The 19,713-nt window shown below is 38.4% G+C and overlaps 3 protein-coding genes across 5 annotated transcripts; all 3 read right to left on the bottom strand.

Annotated features, from left to right (window-relative positions):
- Positions 1-2,489: 2,489 nt before the first annotated feature.
- LOC140795406 (protein MIZU-KUSSEI 1-like) lies at positions 2,490-3,580 on the bottom strand. The gene has a single exon (XM_073147948.1). It carries the CDS (start codon positions 3,413-3,415, stop codon positions 2,678-2,680), a length of 738 nt encoding a protein of 245 aa, XP_073004049.1. The 5' UTR covers positions 3,416-3,580; the 3' UTR covers positions 2,490-2,677.
- A 3,849-nt stretch (positions 3,581-7,429) lies between these two features.
- On the bottom strand, positions 7,430-7,876 carry LOC140800438 (uncharacterized). The gene has a single exon (XM_073155274.1). The coding sequence runs from the start codon at positions 7,874-7,876 to the stop codon at positions 7,430-7,432; it is 447 nt and encodes a 148-aa protein (XP_073011375.1).
- Positions 7,877-12,682: 4,806 nt separating this feature from the next.
- On the bottom strand, positions 12,683-14,662 carry LOC140780431 (protein RGF1 INDUCIBLE TRANSCRIPTION FACTOR 1-like). Of its 3 annotated transcripts, none has more exons than XM_073125988.1 (5): positions 14,449-14,662; positions 14,263-14,353; positions 13,979-14,179; positions 13,613-13,828; positions 12,683-13,377 (listed from the first exon to the last, which is right to left on the bottom strand). In XM_073125988.1, the coding sequence occupies exons 2-5, from the start codon at positions 14,263-14,265 to the stop codon at positions 13,111-13,113; spliced, it is 687 nt and encodes a 228-aa protein (XP_072982089.1). In that variant the 5' UTR covers positions 14,266-14,353; positions 14,449-14,662; the 3' UTR covers positions 12,683-13,110. The 3 variants fall into 3 exon arrangements, with proteins under 3 accessions (XP_072982089.1, XP_072982088.1, XP_072982087.1); XM_073125987.1 differs by having other exon boundaries at positions 14,454-14,657; XM_073125986.1 differs by having other exon boundaries at positions 14,257-14,353; positions 14,454-14,593.
- Positions 14,663-19,713: the final 5,051 nt, after the last annotated feature.

Here is a 19,713-nt window from a genome sequence, read left to right as displayed (position 1 = left end):
GTGGCCAATTGGCATGTAATCATACAATTAATTAAATTAATAATTAAGTTTGTGTTTGTCTTGCCTAGGCCTTTTGCATGCTCCTCCGTTTTAGTGGTCTAAAGTTTCTTTGTGAAAAAAGATGGAAGCCAAGCCACCTCGGTACGTGAACATGGCGACGAAGGAAGCTTCGAGTTCCAGGCTTAATTTAGAATCTCGGTGGTTAAAGAATTCGTAGACCGACTGCAAAGCTAAAGCAATGTGGGCCAAAATAAATAATTAAGAAAGGGAGCCATTGCCTTAACTCCTACTTGGAAATTATTTAGATCGAGGTAGCAGCGAATCCACTTCGCCCTTAATTTCCTTATCAACTATACTTAATGACCAAGTCCCATTGATAAAAGCATAGCTTTTCGGGAACAATCATGTCCTCCTCATATATAAATTTTGGGGGTGGGTGACGAATCGTAATTGGTTAATATTTCATCACCTTTCATTTATAACGAAATGATACGTCTGCATTGCTATTTAACTGTTTTTTTTAAAAAAAATAAGAAAAGGAATAATTACAGGTGGGACCACTACCTTATTTTGATCCAGATTACCATAAACGTACGTGCGTCGACGAATAAGTTGTAGAATAAGATTGGGAACATATAAAACCTTGAAAAAAATCTCCTAACGAATCAAGTGGTTATCCCATTAGTTCAACACTCAATTCTAACGTGATCTTAATATATAGCTCACCATCTCAATACAGCTTGCTATATTAATATGGATCGGTGTTACCTAAAGGCTACATACATATAATTTGTTTGTTAGCTAGCAGCAGCATAAACTTTAATCTCGTTATCTTTTATACGTTAACGTTTATATATGACATCTCTTTCTGAGTCAAAGGTGTTACCAGTCAAAAGTTTATACGTATATACTTTATCTTTTAAATTTGGTTGCGTGTTTTTTTTGGTCCTTCCAGAAAGGCCTTTTCGCCTTCGGTTGAGCCCATGATGCGTTCTTTGTTGGGCCAGATCCATATAATGATTCTTATATGATGGGCCTGGATCCATGGGCCCACAAAAAAGAAAGAGAAGTGAGGAGGAGAAACAGATTCCATACATTAGCAGTGGTAATTAAATTATCTTACGACACGTGGCATGCATGCGTGATCCTGAGTTATATTGTTTCAGTGGACACAATGATCACTTCTTGGGCTTTTTATTTTTAGGGTTTATTTTTATTCCTTAGGTAATGCATCAAATCAATCACATGTACACCTAATTACCTATAGAAGATATGGAGGCGATTGATGTGTCTGAAGATGGTAGCCCAGCCTCATGAACTCAATCATGATGTCCAGCCCAATCACAATGTTGTTGTATCAGATTGGATCTTGGCCAACAGGCAATGGTTAGGCTAACCATCATTCCTGTCTCTCCCAGGAACAAACTTTAGCAACCATGTCTGATCTTCTTCTTCTTCTTTTCTCTTAGACCGTAAGTTTGGTAGATGTCTCTCTCTTGAAGAATGAGCTAAATGAGTATAGTGCTAATATATTAAATATCAATCCCGTAAGTCTCTCTTCCCATGGACTTACGTCTCTTTGTAGCAGTACGTATTTTTGTTACAAATTATAGAAAATATTGAATTCTAGGCTAATTAGTGTTACTGTGCTCTATAATAAAACATTTTAAGAAGCATGTGACCCACAATCAACATATCTGAAATATGAAGGATCGAGAATCCACATCGGAACTTAGAACCGAAAGCATGCATGCTCCAGGACCAGGACCAGGCTCCATACTCCATAGTAATCAATTTGAAAGTTTGGGAATAAAGTAACACAACTTTTAGCATGCCTTATTAAAATATGGGGGGAATCCCCTGCGAACGGCGTCATGTCACTTGAAAAGAGTATTTGGCATCCCACTCTTTAAGTTAAGTTGAAGAGTTTAATTTGTACAAAAAGTTGAGATGCTCATAATGCACCTCAATAATTAAGGAAGGGCCCTAACAAGCCGAAAGAGCAATTAACTATTCTCACACCCAATTATTCATTTTTTTTTTTAATCTATGCAACTCTAATAACAAGTGCCATATAATGTAATGCAAAGCATTGATGCATGTAATTTTCCTAGGGTTAAATATATAGGTTTTCGCCGGCAATTAAAATTAATTGTTGGCTTTCTTAATTATCACATTCGTCGGTGTTGGTTAATTTTTTTTTTTAAATTAAAAAAAAGGACGTCTCAGACCCGTGGCGGGGACAAAGTTTAGTGAGATTCATCTGCTTTCTTTTTGTTTTAACATAGACTTAGTACCAAGATTAAGAGATCTCTAAAATAAAATAAAAGGTTTAAAAGATGCATGTAGCCGTGCGCCAATCTGCTCTCGAACCCTCGTGCGCATAGCCGACTTGAGCCGACGGTAGATCCATTAGTCTTGTTCTTTAATAATGTCCCTTTTATTTATTTATTTATTTTCTAATTAATCCAACTTCGATGTAGATGTTCTTTGCAACATCAACCTTATATGTATTAATATCTGAGGGCCGGAAAACATTATCTTAATTAACAAAATTCTTAATACAGTAATCGACACAGCGGAAGATATATGAAGTACACCACATAGCACTAGTCACTAACTAGTCTTGATGTGTATACTCAGCATCATCTATCTATCTATCTATCTATCTATCTATCTACGTCCTCAAGAGGAATATACTCAACTGCTGTTGCCCAATGCTTCCAACCGGATTGATCATATGAAAAGACTCCGAATCCACGGATCCGGTAACCCGCTCAAAGCTCGCCCTTAGGTACATGAGATTTCCATCCCCTGCCTTCGACTCTGTCCCGGGAAGTACTCCGGCTCCGGCGGAAACCGACCGCATCATCTTGAACACCGCCGCGTCGACTTCGGTCATATGACGGCGTACGGCGTACCCGACCTTGCGGCCGTTGCAGTACATGGACCAGACTGGAACAGCGAACAGCGACGCGGACGAGGAGGAGCGTGCGGTGGCGCGGTCGCACTCCAGCGCGATGCGGAGGAGGCCGTGTTTCATTTCCTTGGCGAGGTATGCGGTAGGGACGGCGAAGTCAAGGAGGAGGAGAGGTGACGTGGAGGAGCGGGAGTCGTCGTGGAAGCAGAAGCTGACGCGGCCGCGGCGGTATCCGAAGAAGGTGCCAGTGACCGTGGTGGTGGTATTATTCACGGTAGTGGTGGTGGTGGTGGTAGAGGAACAAGAGTCTGTGTCGGCGCAGGAGGAGGAGGAGGAGGAAGAGGAGGAGGAGGAGAGGAGGCAGTAAGGGACCATGCATTCGACTAAGGAGCGGAAAGAGCGGCGGAAGCGGACGTCCTTGGTGCAGTCGACGGCGGTGGGGGTGTCGATTATTTGGAGGGGTCCTCTTTGGCCGCCCAAGTCGATCATCCTCATCTTCTCAAACTTTTAATTGTATGTGTAAGAGGACGGATCCGGAGCTAATTGTTTTTCTTAATTTATGGAGAGGTGGAGGATATGAGAATGAGATGAGGTTTAAATAGCTCACTAATTAAGCAGGAGAGGAGAGATGGCTTAAGTGTGGGCCCAATTGAGGAGTGTAGAGAGGTTGCAATAATTCTGTCCACGTGAGGTGCTACTGGCCCCATTCGAATGTGGGCTTTCTTGGCTCGACGTACGTCGAGATATATATGTTACATCTGAGTGCTTTTATTTTTAATTCACTCCCAATATGCATTAGTAATATATACACTGTAGGACACAAACATACATACACACGCGTGTGCATTAATCACTGATAAATTGGGTCTAAATCAGCTTTAATTTGCAATATTTAAGATGGATAACATGCATGCATGTGCCGGGCTTCTTAATCCTGTATATATGTCTTGCATTCAATATGAACCGGCAGATCCACTCTTACTTCTTAATATGGCTAAAGTTTACTTAGAGGAGGAAAAAGGTTGCATGGAAGTGAGATGGATGTGCATCCTGCATGTATGGGCAATTAATGATGAAGATGAGGTGCCTATTATTGTTATCATCATCATTATTATTTAGAGGTACAATACTGCATGCTGCGACGAACCTCTAGTCAAAAGCTAGCTTTGCACCCATTCCTTCGTGCATCCAAACAAGGAGGTAGGGAGAAGGGAAACCTTCTACTTGTCATCGTCGTGGTCCAAAGCCCACCTAACTATATAACACAGCTATATACTATAAGTCGTGGTCCAAGAACCCAGCTGATTAATTAATCATCAACTACCCACTATGTGTATATATATGTATATATTAGCGGTCAGCAGTGAGATATATATTCACAAAAATTAAGTTGGATAACATATAGAGCTCGGCGGCCGAAGTTATTAAATTCTTAATTTGTTACTTCTCATTTAGAAATCTGGCGTCTAATGTATCACTGAACGAGGATTAATTCAGTGATTTGATTTAGTTGGCATGTGTCTTCTTGTTTGTTGTAATTAAAGGATTCCAAAGATCTCCAAGGAGCTCATCAACGTGGTCCTGCTTAATTCCCATACTACTGAAAACCAAATTAGAGTTCCAAGGGAGAACATGTACATATGTTAGCTAGGGGGGCCATAGAATATTTTGGATAATTTCACATCATCAATTAATTCCTCCCTTTCCTTCTCATCCATGCTGTGAATCTTGTTAGGTTAACGTCGCGGGGGATGGGTGCATGACAACCATCGATCCACGTGGAAAATGATGGATCATCTCTGGCCCTTTGACTGCTTTGAATCTTTCTCTAGCAAGCGATCGATCGATCGATCAATGATGAGTGGTTAATTTGTACTGGTCCATAAACATAAACATGGTATGATTGTCATATTTGTTTTCTAACATTTGGCAAGAGTATCTATTTTGTATTCAATTTGTCTGCTTCTCTGATCGATGCTTCGATGACGATCGTTGATCAGACGCGTAAGTGTAATACTTATCTTCTTAACGTCGATGTTTTGTCTAATTTCGTCAATCATGCATTTTATTTATTTATTTTTTGAGCGAATGCACTACCAATTAAGTATGTCTGTATTGGTTTAGCTAGTTGCTCAATTCCAGCAAGCAAATAGATAGATCATCTAAAGGACGAAATAGCTAAAGTGTTACCTAATAGAGAATTGAAAGTTTGTACCAGAAAGAGCTTAACTAGTTAGAATACGTTAATTCTATATCCTTGCTTATCTGTAAGAGAAGATGCGGTAGGAATATATTAATTACTACCCACTCTTTAATCTATAGAAAATACAACACTTTCTCCTTACCTAGCTAGCTTCATAAAACTAATAATATATACTCTATTTAATTCCTTGTAGTCCGCGATCTATGGCCCAATACTTTTGCTTTCCCAGCGAGAAAGGACTTCTCTTTGGAAACAAACTGCAAAGGATCTCATGATCTGCCATCACTTTTGAGAAAGAAAGAAAGAATGATCTCTTTTCTTATCTTAATGCGTCTCCTCCCTCTATAGGAAATGTTTCCTCCTTTGAGGTGATTTACTGGAAGGCAATCATATCATGTCCCATTTAAACGGATAGGTACGAGCACAAGAAGGTGGAATAGTAACTCACCCATGGAAAAAAGAAAGCTAGCTAATAGTGCCTCTTTCCCTAGCAAGAGATGTATACCTTTTTGTGATGTGCATTAGGAGGAAGCAAATAAAGATTAATTTGGAGGTGAAGATATATAGTGGAGGACAGCACAACTTTAGGATAAGATATGTTCATCAAGAATTAACCACACTGGTTCCAATTATTTTCACGGGTTACAAACTAGCCAGATGGTTTACTAGTCCATTTAGAGCACACACACACACACACACAGGATAATGTTGCATTATATATGCATGATATCTTATTTGTCCTCTGAGCCATAGCTTGGGTCAAGGGATTTCTTCTTTTCTCCGATGAGTTATTGAAAAGTTTTATAAAAAAAAATTATATAATTGAGTTGCTATGTATATAGTGAAAACTGCTTAGTAAATATCAGTTCCCTAACCATATACCCACTGCGACCAATTAGTAATTAGTGTCAGAATGAGAAGAATCATAAGATTGGGCTAATTCGACGAGTGTCAAATATATCTTGAGAGATGGAATCCAGGAAACTATTGTGTGTGTAAATATTTTTCAACTAATGGAAGCTATCCTTACATGACATGCAATGGAAGGCCTGATTGGTATAAGCGAGCCCGTTTTTGAGAGAGTAATAAGGCCCAACTAAAAGATTGGGCTCATACCCTAAATATTTGGGCCAAGGCCAGATTGGAGTTTTATTTTTATTTTTTCCTTTATTATTTGAGACTTTTACATATTATAATTATTATTGCATTCTTCAAAATATCATAGTTTTTACTGAAATCATTATACTCTTTCAAAAATATCATTTAATTAATTAAATCTAACTAATCTAAATTAAAATTAAAAAGACTGTTTTAACCCTTGGATAATTATTTAAAGATAGTTAAAAAGTTATCCATTTTTCTATGCAAGTCAAAAATCGTTTGACAAATATTTTTAAACTTTAAACTTCAAAAAGAATAAAAAAAATTAGTCATTTATATATCTTCATTTTAACACTAGCATAATATTTCGTAAAAACTATTCATAATTAAAATTATGAAAGAGTGCAAAGATTAGTGGCAAATATAATATTTTTAACAATGTAATGGCAGTTATAAATTTCTGAAAGCTTTCGACAGTAACTATGTAAGAAAATAAAATAATAAAGGGAAGCAAACAAAAAAAGGTATCTAGTCCTATTAGATTGTTTTTAAATAATTGATCTCTTTTTAATATAAGTTTAGTTATAATCGTTATTAGTAAAATTCAACTGATCGAATAATAATTTTTTCGAATAATATAAAAATGTCGGTAACAATTATTATATTTTAAAAAATATATATATAGTGATAATAATGATATTTTGAAAGGTTTTAGTGGGATGTAGAAATTCTGTATTCTTGCATCTAATGAATGGTCAACGCTATTCTTTGACCACGTGCAGAGAGCACACATAAGGACAAGCAGCCGTATCGTTTAGTGTACATTGAGTGGTACGTTTAAGAAGTATTCCTAGTTAAGTGGGTGTTTTTAAGATTCTTCCTAAATGGTAGGCTAACGTATGGTCCAGATGTTGACTCGCATCGCATTATCGTACTCGAACCGTATCACAGTTGGGCACGAGAAGCCCAAAACTTCTTCTTTATTAACTCATCCTTTGACTATTCTAATGAGCACGGAAAATGTGGAGCATGCTGCGATATTCGAACCCACACCCATGTATCTTTCATTACCAACAGATCGAATCTTGTAAATGCAACACAACTACTTTGTATCCAAATACAAATTAGGAAGACAAAATATATATATATATATATATTAAAAAAAAAATTAAAAGAGAGAGAGAAGAAGAAGATCAGATCTTGCTTCATTCATCAGCTTCGTCAATGGTGCCCAACATCGACGATCTACTAAACCGACCAACTAATATAGTTCGTAAAGAAGAGGAAGAAGTAGTAATTTTCTTTAACTCATGATATTTCCCTTCATCTACCTCTGCAATCGGCATGACTCTAATCGCCCGGTTTTGGCTACGTGATCTCTTTTTCTCCGGAGGCGTGACCGCCGGTAACGCCGAGCTGGCCTTAACCGCAAGCCCCGCCATGTCGGTCGCCGTCAACGTGTAGTCGAGCTTGGATCGAGGGAGCATAAAGTACAACTGACCCAGGTGGAGTGAGTCCTGAGAAGCCAATGCCGGGATGCGGGCGTCGTAGAGCAGCTCGTCGGAGCTGCAGAGGAAGCAGCAAAGGCGGCTCAAGCCGAGAGCCTCGTACACCTTGACTGGCTCAGAGTACTCCTTTAGGGACCCATCCATGGCGATAACTTTTGCGGTAGCCGAGTGAAGTAAAGAAACATTATTGGTTGTAGTGGTTGTGGTAGTGGTAATAGAGGAAGGAGAGGATGATAAGCAAGTGCCCATATGATCGATGGAGAAAGTAATAATAAAAGAGTTGAGTTATATGCAATTCCTTCGCATGGGGATCTGCAGATAGACTATATATATTTATAGATTTGGTCATGATACGAGTAGATAGATAGCTCGATCGTAGTGTGACGAAGGCCAATTCGTCACTAACTATATACGGCGGGCCGTTTCTCGGGGGATGGAAGAAGTGGAGAGAGAATGCATGGTTAGTTAATTTGGGTCACGGCTGACGGAGAAGGGGTAATTTGGTCGTACAGAGGAACTGTTGTTGACTGTCATATATGTACAATTGCGTCCTCGAGAAAATTAAGTTGGAAGCTTTTATGTCAAGAATTATAAAAGGAGTAAGAAAAGTTTGCTCTTGAAGTGTTCCCATCTAATTAATTAATTACAGAACCTACAATAACCATGCAATCACCCTGGAAGACGACGTCAAATACATGCAAAAATGGGCTCTGCGGCAAGGAGGAATCAACTAATAGAGAGAAAACATAGCTAGGTAGAGGAAATCGGTGAGAGAGGGAGAAGAAACTAGGATACGTATATGAGGAGAAGCGTTATAGAAGGGAGAAAAGCTCTCCCCTCCAACCAGTAGAAGGACAGGTGGAGATTTTGTTGGCGGCGAATGAAAAAAAATAAACCTCTCTAAGAGAGGGGTAGATAACCTACTGCCAAATTCTACGAAAACTAGAGGCAGTCCATGGAGAAGGAGAAGAGAGAGTCCATTCACACTCCATTAGAATACATTGTAAGTTTGACAATCCACACAAGTACGAGAGAGAGTCCATTCACTCTCCATTACCTACATAATATTTGCTGCAACTCTTTTCTTAAACAGCCGTTATAATGGACTCACTCTCGTTTACAAATTAGAAAAGTTGCCCTTGATCTCTGGTGCGTATGATGTTATAATTCTAACCGTGCTCGTTGGTACAAGATGGATGTTAATATCACTATTTACTTCAACCAAGAAGTTACTTTCCTATTGGCAATGAAAAGTAGGCACTTATTACATCTTAGAATTCTCCAAGGCAAAACATGCATGCATGACATTTATATATATATATATATATATATATTAGAGAGAGAGAGAGAGAGAGAGAGGGGGGGGACTATAGGAGTTCGTTTTAAACAATAAATTCGGGTATAAAAAGATAGAGACATCAAAGCCTAACTATTGGCTCCACAATTCCAATTACAACTTTGGGACGACTTGTCGTTTCATTGCTACCAATAATAATAATAATAATAATAAGTAATTAGAAGAATAAAGATGCGATTATCCACTATAAAATTCTAGAATAGATAGAATGGGACATCAATATCTCGTGAGATTTGAGTGGAGATCGAGAATGATATTTACTGTTAACCAAAGCGACGGAAAGATAATTAAATAACTCCACCACCGCACGGCGTTACTTTATATTAGTCTTCCCTTCATTTAATTTCCTCCACCCATCTTAATCGTAGTTCCATTACCATTAATAATGGCATAGAAATTTGTGATCAAAGTCACGCCCTACAGTGGCAATTTTGTTTTTTCACCGATTAAACATAAAATTGATCACCTTTTTCTTTTTGGGTGTCATAACTAAATATGCATTTGATAATCTATTCTTTATCTATTAGAATGAATATGTTCGTGTTTGCAACTGGATCCACTAATATTTAATAGACTAGTCAAAATAATCTAGCCTAACCTACGACAACAGTTGTGACAGTTGGTTTAACACTTCTGACTCTTGGTACCGAAGAAAAGCCTTTCTACCATTTTGATCCGATTGGGTCGATTTATATCAACCACATAAAGTTGGAAGTACAATAGATAGCTTTGACTGCAATACTAAAAGCATTACCTACAAATATTCGTTGCTTGTCCACTCCTTCGGAAATAACAACAAAAACAAAAAAAAATCCAAAATCCAAAATCTATTAAAACTAGTGTAACATTATATAATTAGAATAACATTAATTGCACTTGATGCTTACTTTAATTATTAAGCAAGCTCCAAATAACAGGCAATCACTTCATCCACTTGCTCCATGCATACAGATTCTAGAGGAACCTGTTTTTTTTTGTAGATGGTGATTGAGGAAAGGGACAAAGTGAATTGTGGTTCGAGGAGAAGAGAGTTATAATAGATATTTGTAAATATCTCACTAAGTCTGATAGATATTTGTCTACAATTATTATAGCTTTACTAGTTATTATAGCCATTATTAATTTGATGGAATTCTCGTTTTACCACTAGCTAGTACTAATCTCTTGCTTCCAGTACTCCTTGACAAATAATCAAGTCGAGCAGTGCAGTTGATGGTACACGAACATAGATAGCCTCGCTCCTGGGTCACTGCTTGGTCTACAGTCCAAGTTGTGTGGTTGGTCAAAATTAGCCGGCATTACTAAGCTAAACTCGCAGCTCATGGATTTATGCTCTGTGAATTAATTCCCACAGACGTGTACGCGCGTTACATATGCATGTAAATTGCCCTTTTCCGTGGGGACGGACACAAATACGAATAGGCACATCGGACAAGCTAGTTATATATTAATTGGGGTGAGTTAATTAATCTACTAACTTCGCTACTAGGGAAAGTGGCTTTTCATTAAGGGACCTTTAAGATTCGGGTTTCCACTTTCCATGCTGAAAACATGGCTCTATCATAACTCTCTTTCTCTCTCTCTCCCGCTTACTGTTTAATTAAAATTGTTTACTAGATCGATCTTATCTCTTATGTCGACATTAATTTATATTACTCTCAAGTTTTATCAATCTCTCTGCACTAATCATGAACATTTTCTTTGACCCACTTCCCTTCCATTTAAAAGAACGACTCTTTCTCCGTCCACGTAAAATCTGATCGGCTCTCTCTCCCTGTTATTGAGAAATAGACAGAGAACACTGTACGTGCTTAGGTGGAATATATATATATATATATATATATATTATAAAGGAACGGCGTTACAATATTGAGATATATATAAAATATAGCAGAAGAAATAGATGGATGGGTGAATTAAGGACAGGACAGGTGTACGTGGTAATCCAGATTCGGACAAGAGCGAAAAGTCGAGGAGCGGTCCAAACCAAGGCGATCTGATCCTGTAACAACGCAGCTTCCATTAATCAATCAATTGCCTGCACGCAATTTGAAGCTCTGACAAGATACCCCCACATGCCGACCAACTCTGATGACACGTGCAAAATACTGCGTCATACTTGTTGTCTCCGCTATCCGGATCATGTCATAGACACGTGAGACGCCGCCTTAATTCCATTGAGATTATTTACAAATATCCAACACTACCGAGCGGCAGGCGGCAGGCGGCAGTCGGCGGCAGGCACCTCATCGATCGGTTCGAGTTGAAGCCATATATAATATAATTAGGATGAATTTTAAAGAAAAAAACATTTGGACCCGGCCCAACCTACTCTTCTTGGGCCGCTAATTCAAATTCAACACTCGGCCCAATTCAAGTACATACAAACGTTGGATTTGTTCTCCTTCATTCCTCCAATTCCTTCCTTGAGTGAAAAAAAAAAAAAGAAAACAAAATGCGATGCGATTAATTAAGAGACGTTCTACTTCACACGTAGGACGACGACCCAGAGCGCGTGGTGTACTTTTCATTCATAAAAACAGGCCGTTAGATCAACACCTAACCCACCCGGTGCGGTGGGATATATATAGATTGGCCCGTCGTTGGTTGGTGCGTAGTTGCAAGAGGAGAAGATCATCAAGCATCTAGTTTAAACTTGGAAGAAGAATAAAACGATGGCACTTATCCACTATAAACGCGTAGAAAGATTTTTAAGGATAACATGGACCTAGTATGTCGACATCCACGTGTCGCGACCTGACAAACTGAGAGCGACCCCCTCCGGTTGTTATTAAATTAATGGAAACGGAAAGATAAGTCTCCGTCGAACGGGGCGTTACTTTGATCTAATTTCTTCCCAATCAACCCTCTTTCCATTTTTAATCTCCCCATCCTAATCAAGATTAGCAATAATATAATCGGGTTCCATCTCAGCAGCCCATGACTTGTTGGCTGGAAAATTCGGAGGCCACGCCTTTTGACATGTATATATGCCGGTGTACTTTATACGGTGCAGGGCAAAGATTTGGCTTAAATATATAGGCATTACAACAGCTAGCATAAAATATATATAAGTTGGAAAGGGACAGGAAAGAAAAGAAGGGCCTTTCACAGCTCTCGGGATTCCTCACGGCTCTCTCATGTACACCAGTTAAACAGAAAGAATAGAAGAGAGATAAGATCATAAGTAGCTAAGCTAGAGATCGAGTAAGAGAAGGAGAAGGAGCAACTCAAGATGGGGGCGGTCTCCATCGTTGGGCTTGGAGCTTGGACTTGTGGCGTGTCAACCAAGTCACTGCGCGATGTGATGCTTGACGGTTGAATGTTGATGGCCGCTTTTCCTTTCGTCTCCTCCCTTCTAACCCAACTGTAGCTTCCATTATCTAATTTCTATACGAGCCCAAGCCAAATCCAAGGCAACCCAAACTGAATAACCGATCCATCCATCACTATGTAACCACATAGCACAAACAAAATTGAAAAAATAACAATAAACAAAGAGAGAAAGAGAGAGAACTAATACTAATACAAATTAAATAGCTGCAGGACACAGAAACAAAGGTAGAGATATGCTACATTAATGCACACAGCTATATATAACAACCACTAAATATTAATAAGATTTATACATACCCCAACTTTACTGTACAGAGCACCTACTGCTAAGACTAATAATGATTGTACTAAAAGAATATACATACATACATATATAAGTAGAGGGTTAAAAGGCAAGCTTTAGCCCAATTCATGCATGAATCGCACTCCCATTCTAATTTATATATGCACATAAAAAGGAAGAGAAAAAGCTAGGATTTCTTTCCTTCCATCCATTTCTCCTATGTATCTATCTATTTATCTATCTATCTATATATCTATCAATCTATCTATCTATCCTTTCTCCACTGCCTTTTATCCGATATGGTGGGTGGGTATCTTTCCATATTTATCATTCTCTCTCTGTATACAGAGCTAGCCCTTTTTTTTTTTTTTTTGATATGATGATAATTTTCTTTTCTTCCTCTTAGAATGGAGGAGCTCGGTGGGGTATACCCTTTCTTCTTGACGTCCGATAGCTTATTATAGGAGGGGTCCCCGGAGAAATGCCCCCGCCAGCACTGTTGAACTCCGATGGTGCTCGGGGGACTTCGACGGAATGGTTGAAGGCCGACGTCCTTCGGATCTTTCTGGGCGTCGAGGGTTCGTCAGACTCCGATCCGACAAGCCATTCCCTGTTGGGTCTCGCGCGCAGCGTGAAGGTTAGCTCCGGGTCTTGCTGCATGCCTCCCAGCTAAGGAAAATAGAAGAGCATTTTAATTTGGTTAATGATCAATCTAAATCAAATAAAGGATCGACACAGATAACTACTATATATTACTAGGCAGAGGATTCGTATTCAGAAAGAAAGGCAGAATGGAATTTCTTGTCCAAATTAGAGGCCGGGGGCGGAAAAGTGATCTTAATTTTCTAAAGCCGGCCAGTGATTAATTTAATTAGTCGTTGAGAGTAGAAGACGAAGAAGCGACCTTGCATCCAAGGGAGCAGAAGCGGAAGGAATCGAGGAGGCTTCGGCCGCAGATTTCACAAGTATTGGTGACCCCTTTCCCTGGCCTCGGCTGTGGCCTCTCGTTCAGGAAAACTATCTTGGCGCTGTTGATAATGTACGTCTGCACGCAGGATATGTCTATAAATTTCGACACTTCTGACACCCTGATCACATTGTGATACGAAGATCTCCTAATCTGGGGATAATAAGCAAATTTTAAAATCAAATCAAACGAGCAATAAAAAGAGACCCCATCAATTAATCTCACTCTTACTTGTTTTAGTTTATATAAAAGAGAGAGAGAGAAAAGAAAAACAAAGAAGAAGAATGGAACAAGATTGATCACCTGAACAACATGGTGATCCTTGTGGTCAGTGAGGCAATAGGAGCAGAGGGCATTCCCCCTGCAATCCAAGCAGTACATATTGCATTCACTCTTGTTGGAATCGCCATGGACTTGGCAGGGAACGAAGAAACTAGTCCTCAGAAGTGGTCTCAGCCATGGCGGACCCGTGTCATCCTCTCCCATCCGAATCATCGGACCCACCTACAACAAATCCCCCAATCAAAACTCAGTTCCTAATAAAAGCACAAGAACACCAAGAACAAGGCGCAAGATGGAACCTGTACCATAACTTTCTTCTGGTTACTTCGCACAAAGCCAATATTTTGGTGATTCTCGATCGCCAGCTCGTCCAGGTGTCGAGAAACCCGAAGCTACCTATAAAACAGAGCAGAGCCCAAAAGCCAAGTCTCTCAGAAACCAAGGGATATGGTTCCAGAAACAAAGAAATGGGTCTCTCTCAGCATTGTTACCTCACCTTTAGAATGGAATCGGAGGCCACGAATCAACTCCGTAAACCAGCTATCTTATAGAGGTCGCCGGAAGGATGAGGAGAGGAGGAGGAGGAGGAGGAGGAGGAGGAGATTAACAAAGAGAGAAGAAAGAAGAAAGATCGGTAAAAGGGCAAAGTAGAAGTGGTAGAGAACTTTTATATGGCGGTTTGCTAAACATACGGAAACGTGCCAAAGGATTCCGCAGCCTATTATTATGTATCGACGGACAGCGAATTAGATTCCCTTGGGGGGTCCTCGGCCGTTGGATTCGATGATTAGTGGCAATATAATTAACACTTCTTTTATAATTATTATTAATAATTACACAAGGGGAAAAAAACTAAAAACCCCCTTTTATGGGATCGTCTCTTTTTATTACAATTCCCGTCGTCCTGCCAACTAGGAACATCACTATATCTTTTGTTACTGCCGTCTTATTACTATCGTTCCACTGGAGAATATATATATATACATATATTGCATATCCAGAGGTTAGCTTTAATCGGTAATTATTAGTAAAATGATTATGGAGAAATCCTTTCAAATATGGAGCTAATATGATCATCGGATCACCAAATCCTCCGGTGTGTATTGAATCGGATCCGATAAGAACGGTTGTGTTTAAGCCTAACCCCAATTAATATTATCCAAAAAACTGGTGTCTAGCTTAGTTAATCATATAAAAGATTTCCTTATCACAATTAGGGGTAATGTTTATGTGTAGCTCTGCGGACGGATAAGGATAACCGAAGAGGCGAAGACGTTGTAGACAGTAGTAGTCCACATCAGCAGACATCACATAACTTGGTGCTTGCCTCCGCATTAATCCATATATCATTGGTTGGAAACAATCATACGTAATTACTCTCGATTATTATAACTTAATCTCGAGCACATAAAATGTCCCCGCAGTTGGTCGACTTTCTCGTATATAAGTTTATGCGTATTACTAAATACATGGGACAATAGTTTTAGATAATATAAAAGATAAAAATATTTAACCTGTGGTTCACCCTGATTTTTTAAAAATATTTAAATAATATATAAATAATTATAAAAATTAAAAAATATATATCTATAATAGTATTGTGATTATATGTATATTTTTTAAAATAAATGTTATTTATATAGATACAATCTTAGTTATTTTTAAGTTAAGTTATTTAATCTATTAACTAAGAGAAATACTTGAAAATAAGAATAAAGATATTTTTTAATATTTAATAATATTTATTTCAAGTAATATTCACACAAAAAATAAAAATTTTAAAAAATATACATAGACAAAGTTTGTAACTGAGAGATATACATATAAATATGAACTTTAGATAGAAAGATAAACAAATAAGACACTTTTCAAAGGTATATGTGCAAAAAAAAACTAATTTAAAAATAATATAAATGTTATAAATTAAGTATTTTAAAAATATTATAACTAATATAATATTAAAAATAATTATATAATTTTGTAAAAATAGTTGATCCGGTTGATTTGCTAAAAACTAGCCAGATTGTCAGTTGCTAATCCGATCTAATAACAAATCGAACTAGTTTGATGGTTGGTTCACCGATTCATTCACCCGGTCCGATCGGGTTTGGTTTCAATAACTATGTCCAACAAGATGAGAAAACAACAAACACCAAATCATAAAATTTCCAAAGCAATTGCATGATAGAGAACTAATGAGTTGGTTGCTAATTACTTTAATGAGTTGGAATCTAGGGTAAACAATATAAGTCTACTTTCAAACCTCTATTGCTTGGAGAAGAGCAATTAAGTTGCCTTTCTCATGATCAAGTCTTCCAAAGCAAATGCCAGGTTGGCAATTAGCATACTTTTAGACTAAGAAATAGCATCTGCCAACGCAGGGAAACTTTGAAATGCTCCGCATTGATATTAAAATAAACTTTAAGACTGGATCATCTAGAATAATTAATTACAGACTAATCATAAAATAACAATGAAGTTTTTATTTTTATTTTTTCAAATATGACAGTTTGGTCAAGAAGTAAAACTATATGATGTATATATGTTACTATCATTATGGAATGTGTACTATGTATCATATATACAAAAACAGCATAAGGAAACTAGTAGATCATCTAACTAAAACTTTCACCAATTAACTGAAGAAGCCATGTTTAGCTTGATGAGACTGTACACGATAACACAAACCATTAGTGCTGATATTGTTAAGCTTAACTTTGGTATAAATATCCTGAGAGACAAGATGGATATTGTTGTTTTCTGATCACGAACCAGTGAAACATAACCATCACAAAGATATATATAAAAAATGATATAGCGGGGGTTTAATCATTGGTTTTAAATTAATTTTGCGGCGTTCTTATCCTTTGGCAGGGTTCTTTTCAGACGAGCAGATGGAATGAATTATAAAAGAGAGTGAAACAGTAGATAATTACTCGATCAGAAACACTAGTTGTTGTTATTATGAAATGAATGATAAATAGTGTGATCAGAACTATAAAGAAATTTAAGTAGCTGGATATAAAATTGCTCACAGAAGTTATGTATCCAATATATAATACGTAAGAAGCGACGAAGGGGATATTAATTACTAAACGTACACTTGGATAAAATTATTAAAATTACCAGCATAAATAACCCTCTGGAGATGAAGGGAAATAGCACACAAAAGTGGGATAAAGTAATAAAGAAATCGGTGCAGTGGAACAGCGGTTAGAAGTTAGAAGATGACGGAGCGAGTGGGGAGTGGCGTTACGGCCGTTGCGCCGCCTTCTGTTGCTTCGGCGCCGACTTGGCTGCCGCCCCACGTGTTCAAGTCAAGTACGTTTCAGTTACGACTTCCGAGAAGTCCACTTCCCGTATGTTGGGCTCCTTTTCCTCACGGGCCATAATGTAGGATTATTCTTTTCCAATTGGGCCTTAAAGGGCCCATTAAGGAATATCTGTACGACCATGTAATGGATAAGACCAGTCTTTGCCGACTACCTAATTGGCGATGGAGGGATAGCAACCCCAAATGAAAGCAAGTTATTTAGAAATTAGGACAAAAACTCTGGTAACCAAAGTGCTTTTTTGCCCAACCCCACTTTCCACACGCACTTAATCCAGAGCTCGACTAATTAGTTTGCGACAGGGATTTGGGCTTCTTGTCTGCCTCTCTCACACACAAACAAAGGAGAAAAAGACGACGTATAGAGCAATCAATTAAAAGTGGCAGCTAATCAATCTTGAGGTTTCGTTTCATCACCCCCATGGAACTAGAAACCTCTCTTGTGGGTACTTCCTACCTATTAGATAAGGGGGGTATGCCAGTTCATCCCGATCAATACTGGAATATTTTTCCTGTGAATGATCATGATGGCTAAAAGATCAACTAACGGTATGGCCCAAGGCCTTCTGAGACTTTCTCCGGCCCAGAAAGTTTTAATAAATAAACCGATTTATTATAAGGAAACATTAATTCTACTCATGGAATTGGTTTTGAATAACACATTATCACCAAGAATAGATTTTGGAGTGGAACGAAAAGTTTCTCTTCCTCACACCTTTTGTTTTTTTAAAGGGAAAGTCCGTAGACTGATTGTATCATTAATTTTAATCAAACAATTACAACTTGATATAAGAGAACCCTGTAAAACTAAGAAAGAAACAACAAGGAAAAAAAGAAGCAAAGAGAGTGAGAGTGATAAATCTACTTATTACATCCACACAAAATTAAGAATTTGCACAACATGAAGCTAGATGAGACCGAGGCAATTTAGGCTAGGACAATTGTGGGGAGGGCTGAGACCATGGCAGGCGAGATCCATGACAACCAATGTAAATAGAGATGGTGTGGAAGCAGAGCAGGTGAGCTCCACAGCAACCGCAACCGACGACAGTGATGTGGAAGGTCAAGGAAGGGACCGAGGCAAGATCCACAGCCCACGGGAAAGATGAGGAAGGTCAAGGAAAGGACAACTGCGAGATGATGACGACGACGTCAACAATATTGGAGATGCGAGATTGACAGCTGATAGTGACTTCAAGGGGGAGGGAGAGTTGGCAGCGTCGAGGGGGAAGTAGAGAGGTAGCTACGGGTAGCATTGAAGGGGGAACGAGGAAGATTATAGGCAATAGTAACGAAGAAAATCCCTCTAGGAGAGAGGGAATGAGTCTCTATACGAAAACCTAACATAGCTAGGGCTGGCACAGAGAGAAGAAAAGCTCGTTGGCGTGGTGAGAAAGAAAATGCCGATAGGAGGGAGGAAAAAAGTCTTTTCACCAAACCCTAGCTTATGCGTCACATTTAGAATCGCTTGATTTTGTATGCTGTAGTGCGGTGCGCATAACTTAATACGTAGTACATTGAGCTTCGCATGTGAATATACAGAAGAACTATTGTGCTCTCCAATCTTCAAAGTACATGGCATTTTAGCATCAAATTAAAAGGCTTATGATCTCCTTGCTTGATGCTTCTGAAATTATTCTGCAGCAACCGTCTAAAACATCCTTCGATTAGTCAAGCCTACGGATGGACAGGGAAAGAGGTTGATAGAAATATTAGTTATATAAAGTATTTAAACAAAATATTTGCCCACTTGTGCCCAGCCATAGCAACTGCAACAACTGGCCTTTAAAAATATATATCTCAATATTATATACATGAACAAACTAATATAATGTTGACTAAACGACCACTTGCTCTAGAGTTAATTGCTTAGCTCGTATAACAACATGCCAAATAGTCTGATTAATATTCGTAAGGTATGACTGACTGAAGGAATCTTGATTATTGGCATGCAGGATTGACGAGGCAGATGACATTGGAAACATATATAAGATAGCTATCATTCTCACTCTCGCTCTAACGTCTACCCCTTTCAAAATTTAATGAATCTTCCAACTACTTTCCTTACTAACTTCCAAGTATACTAGCGTACGTGTTTCACCTACCTACATCGGTCTCGTATAGGATATGCCTTGTCATCCATTGTTTAATTACAGCTGAATACTACTTGTCCAAATTATATAAAGAAAATGTAATTTTTAAAGAATTTCTTCCTTATCCTTGAACGCGAGGTTGGTGCAAGGACAATAACCGGTCCAGATTACGATTTCAGATTAGTATCTACGATCAGTATATCGTTGATTGGAATCAAATTAATCTAAAGTAGGCTAAACAATAATTTTGCTCCCCAAAAGATCAAGAATATTTTTAACGGCAAATTAAGGGAGAGAGAAAGAAAGAACTCTAGGAAGAACACAGGACGTCG

Source organism: Typha latifolia, chromosome 1 (genome assembly GCF_019914945.1).
Source record: "Typha latifolia isolate L0001 chromosome 1, TyphaL0001v2, whole genome shotgun sequence".
NCBI lineage: Eukaryota > Viridiplantae > Streptophyta > Magnoliopsida > Poales > Typhaceae > Typha > Typha latifolia.
The sequence above is the reverse complement of the archived record's forward strand: the minus strand, read 5'-3'. Positions and strand labels throughout refer to the sequence as shown.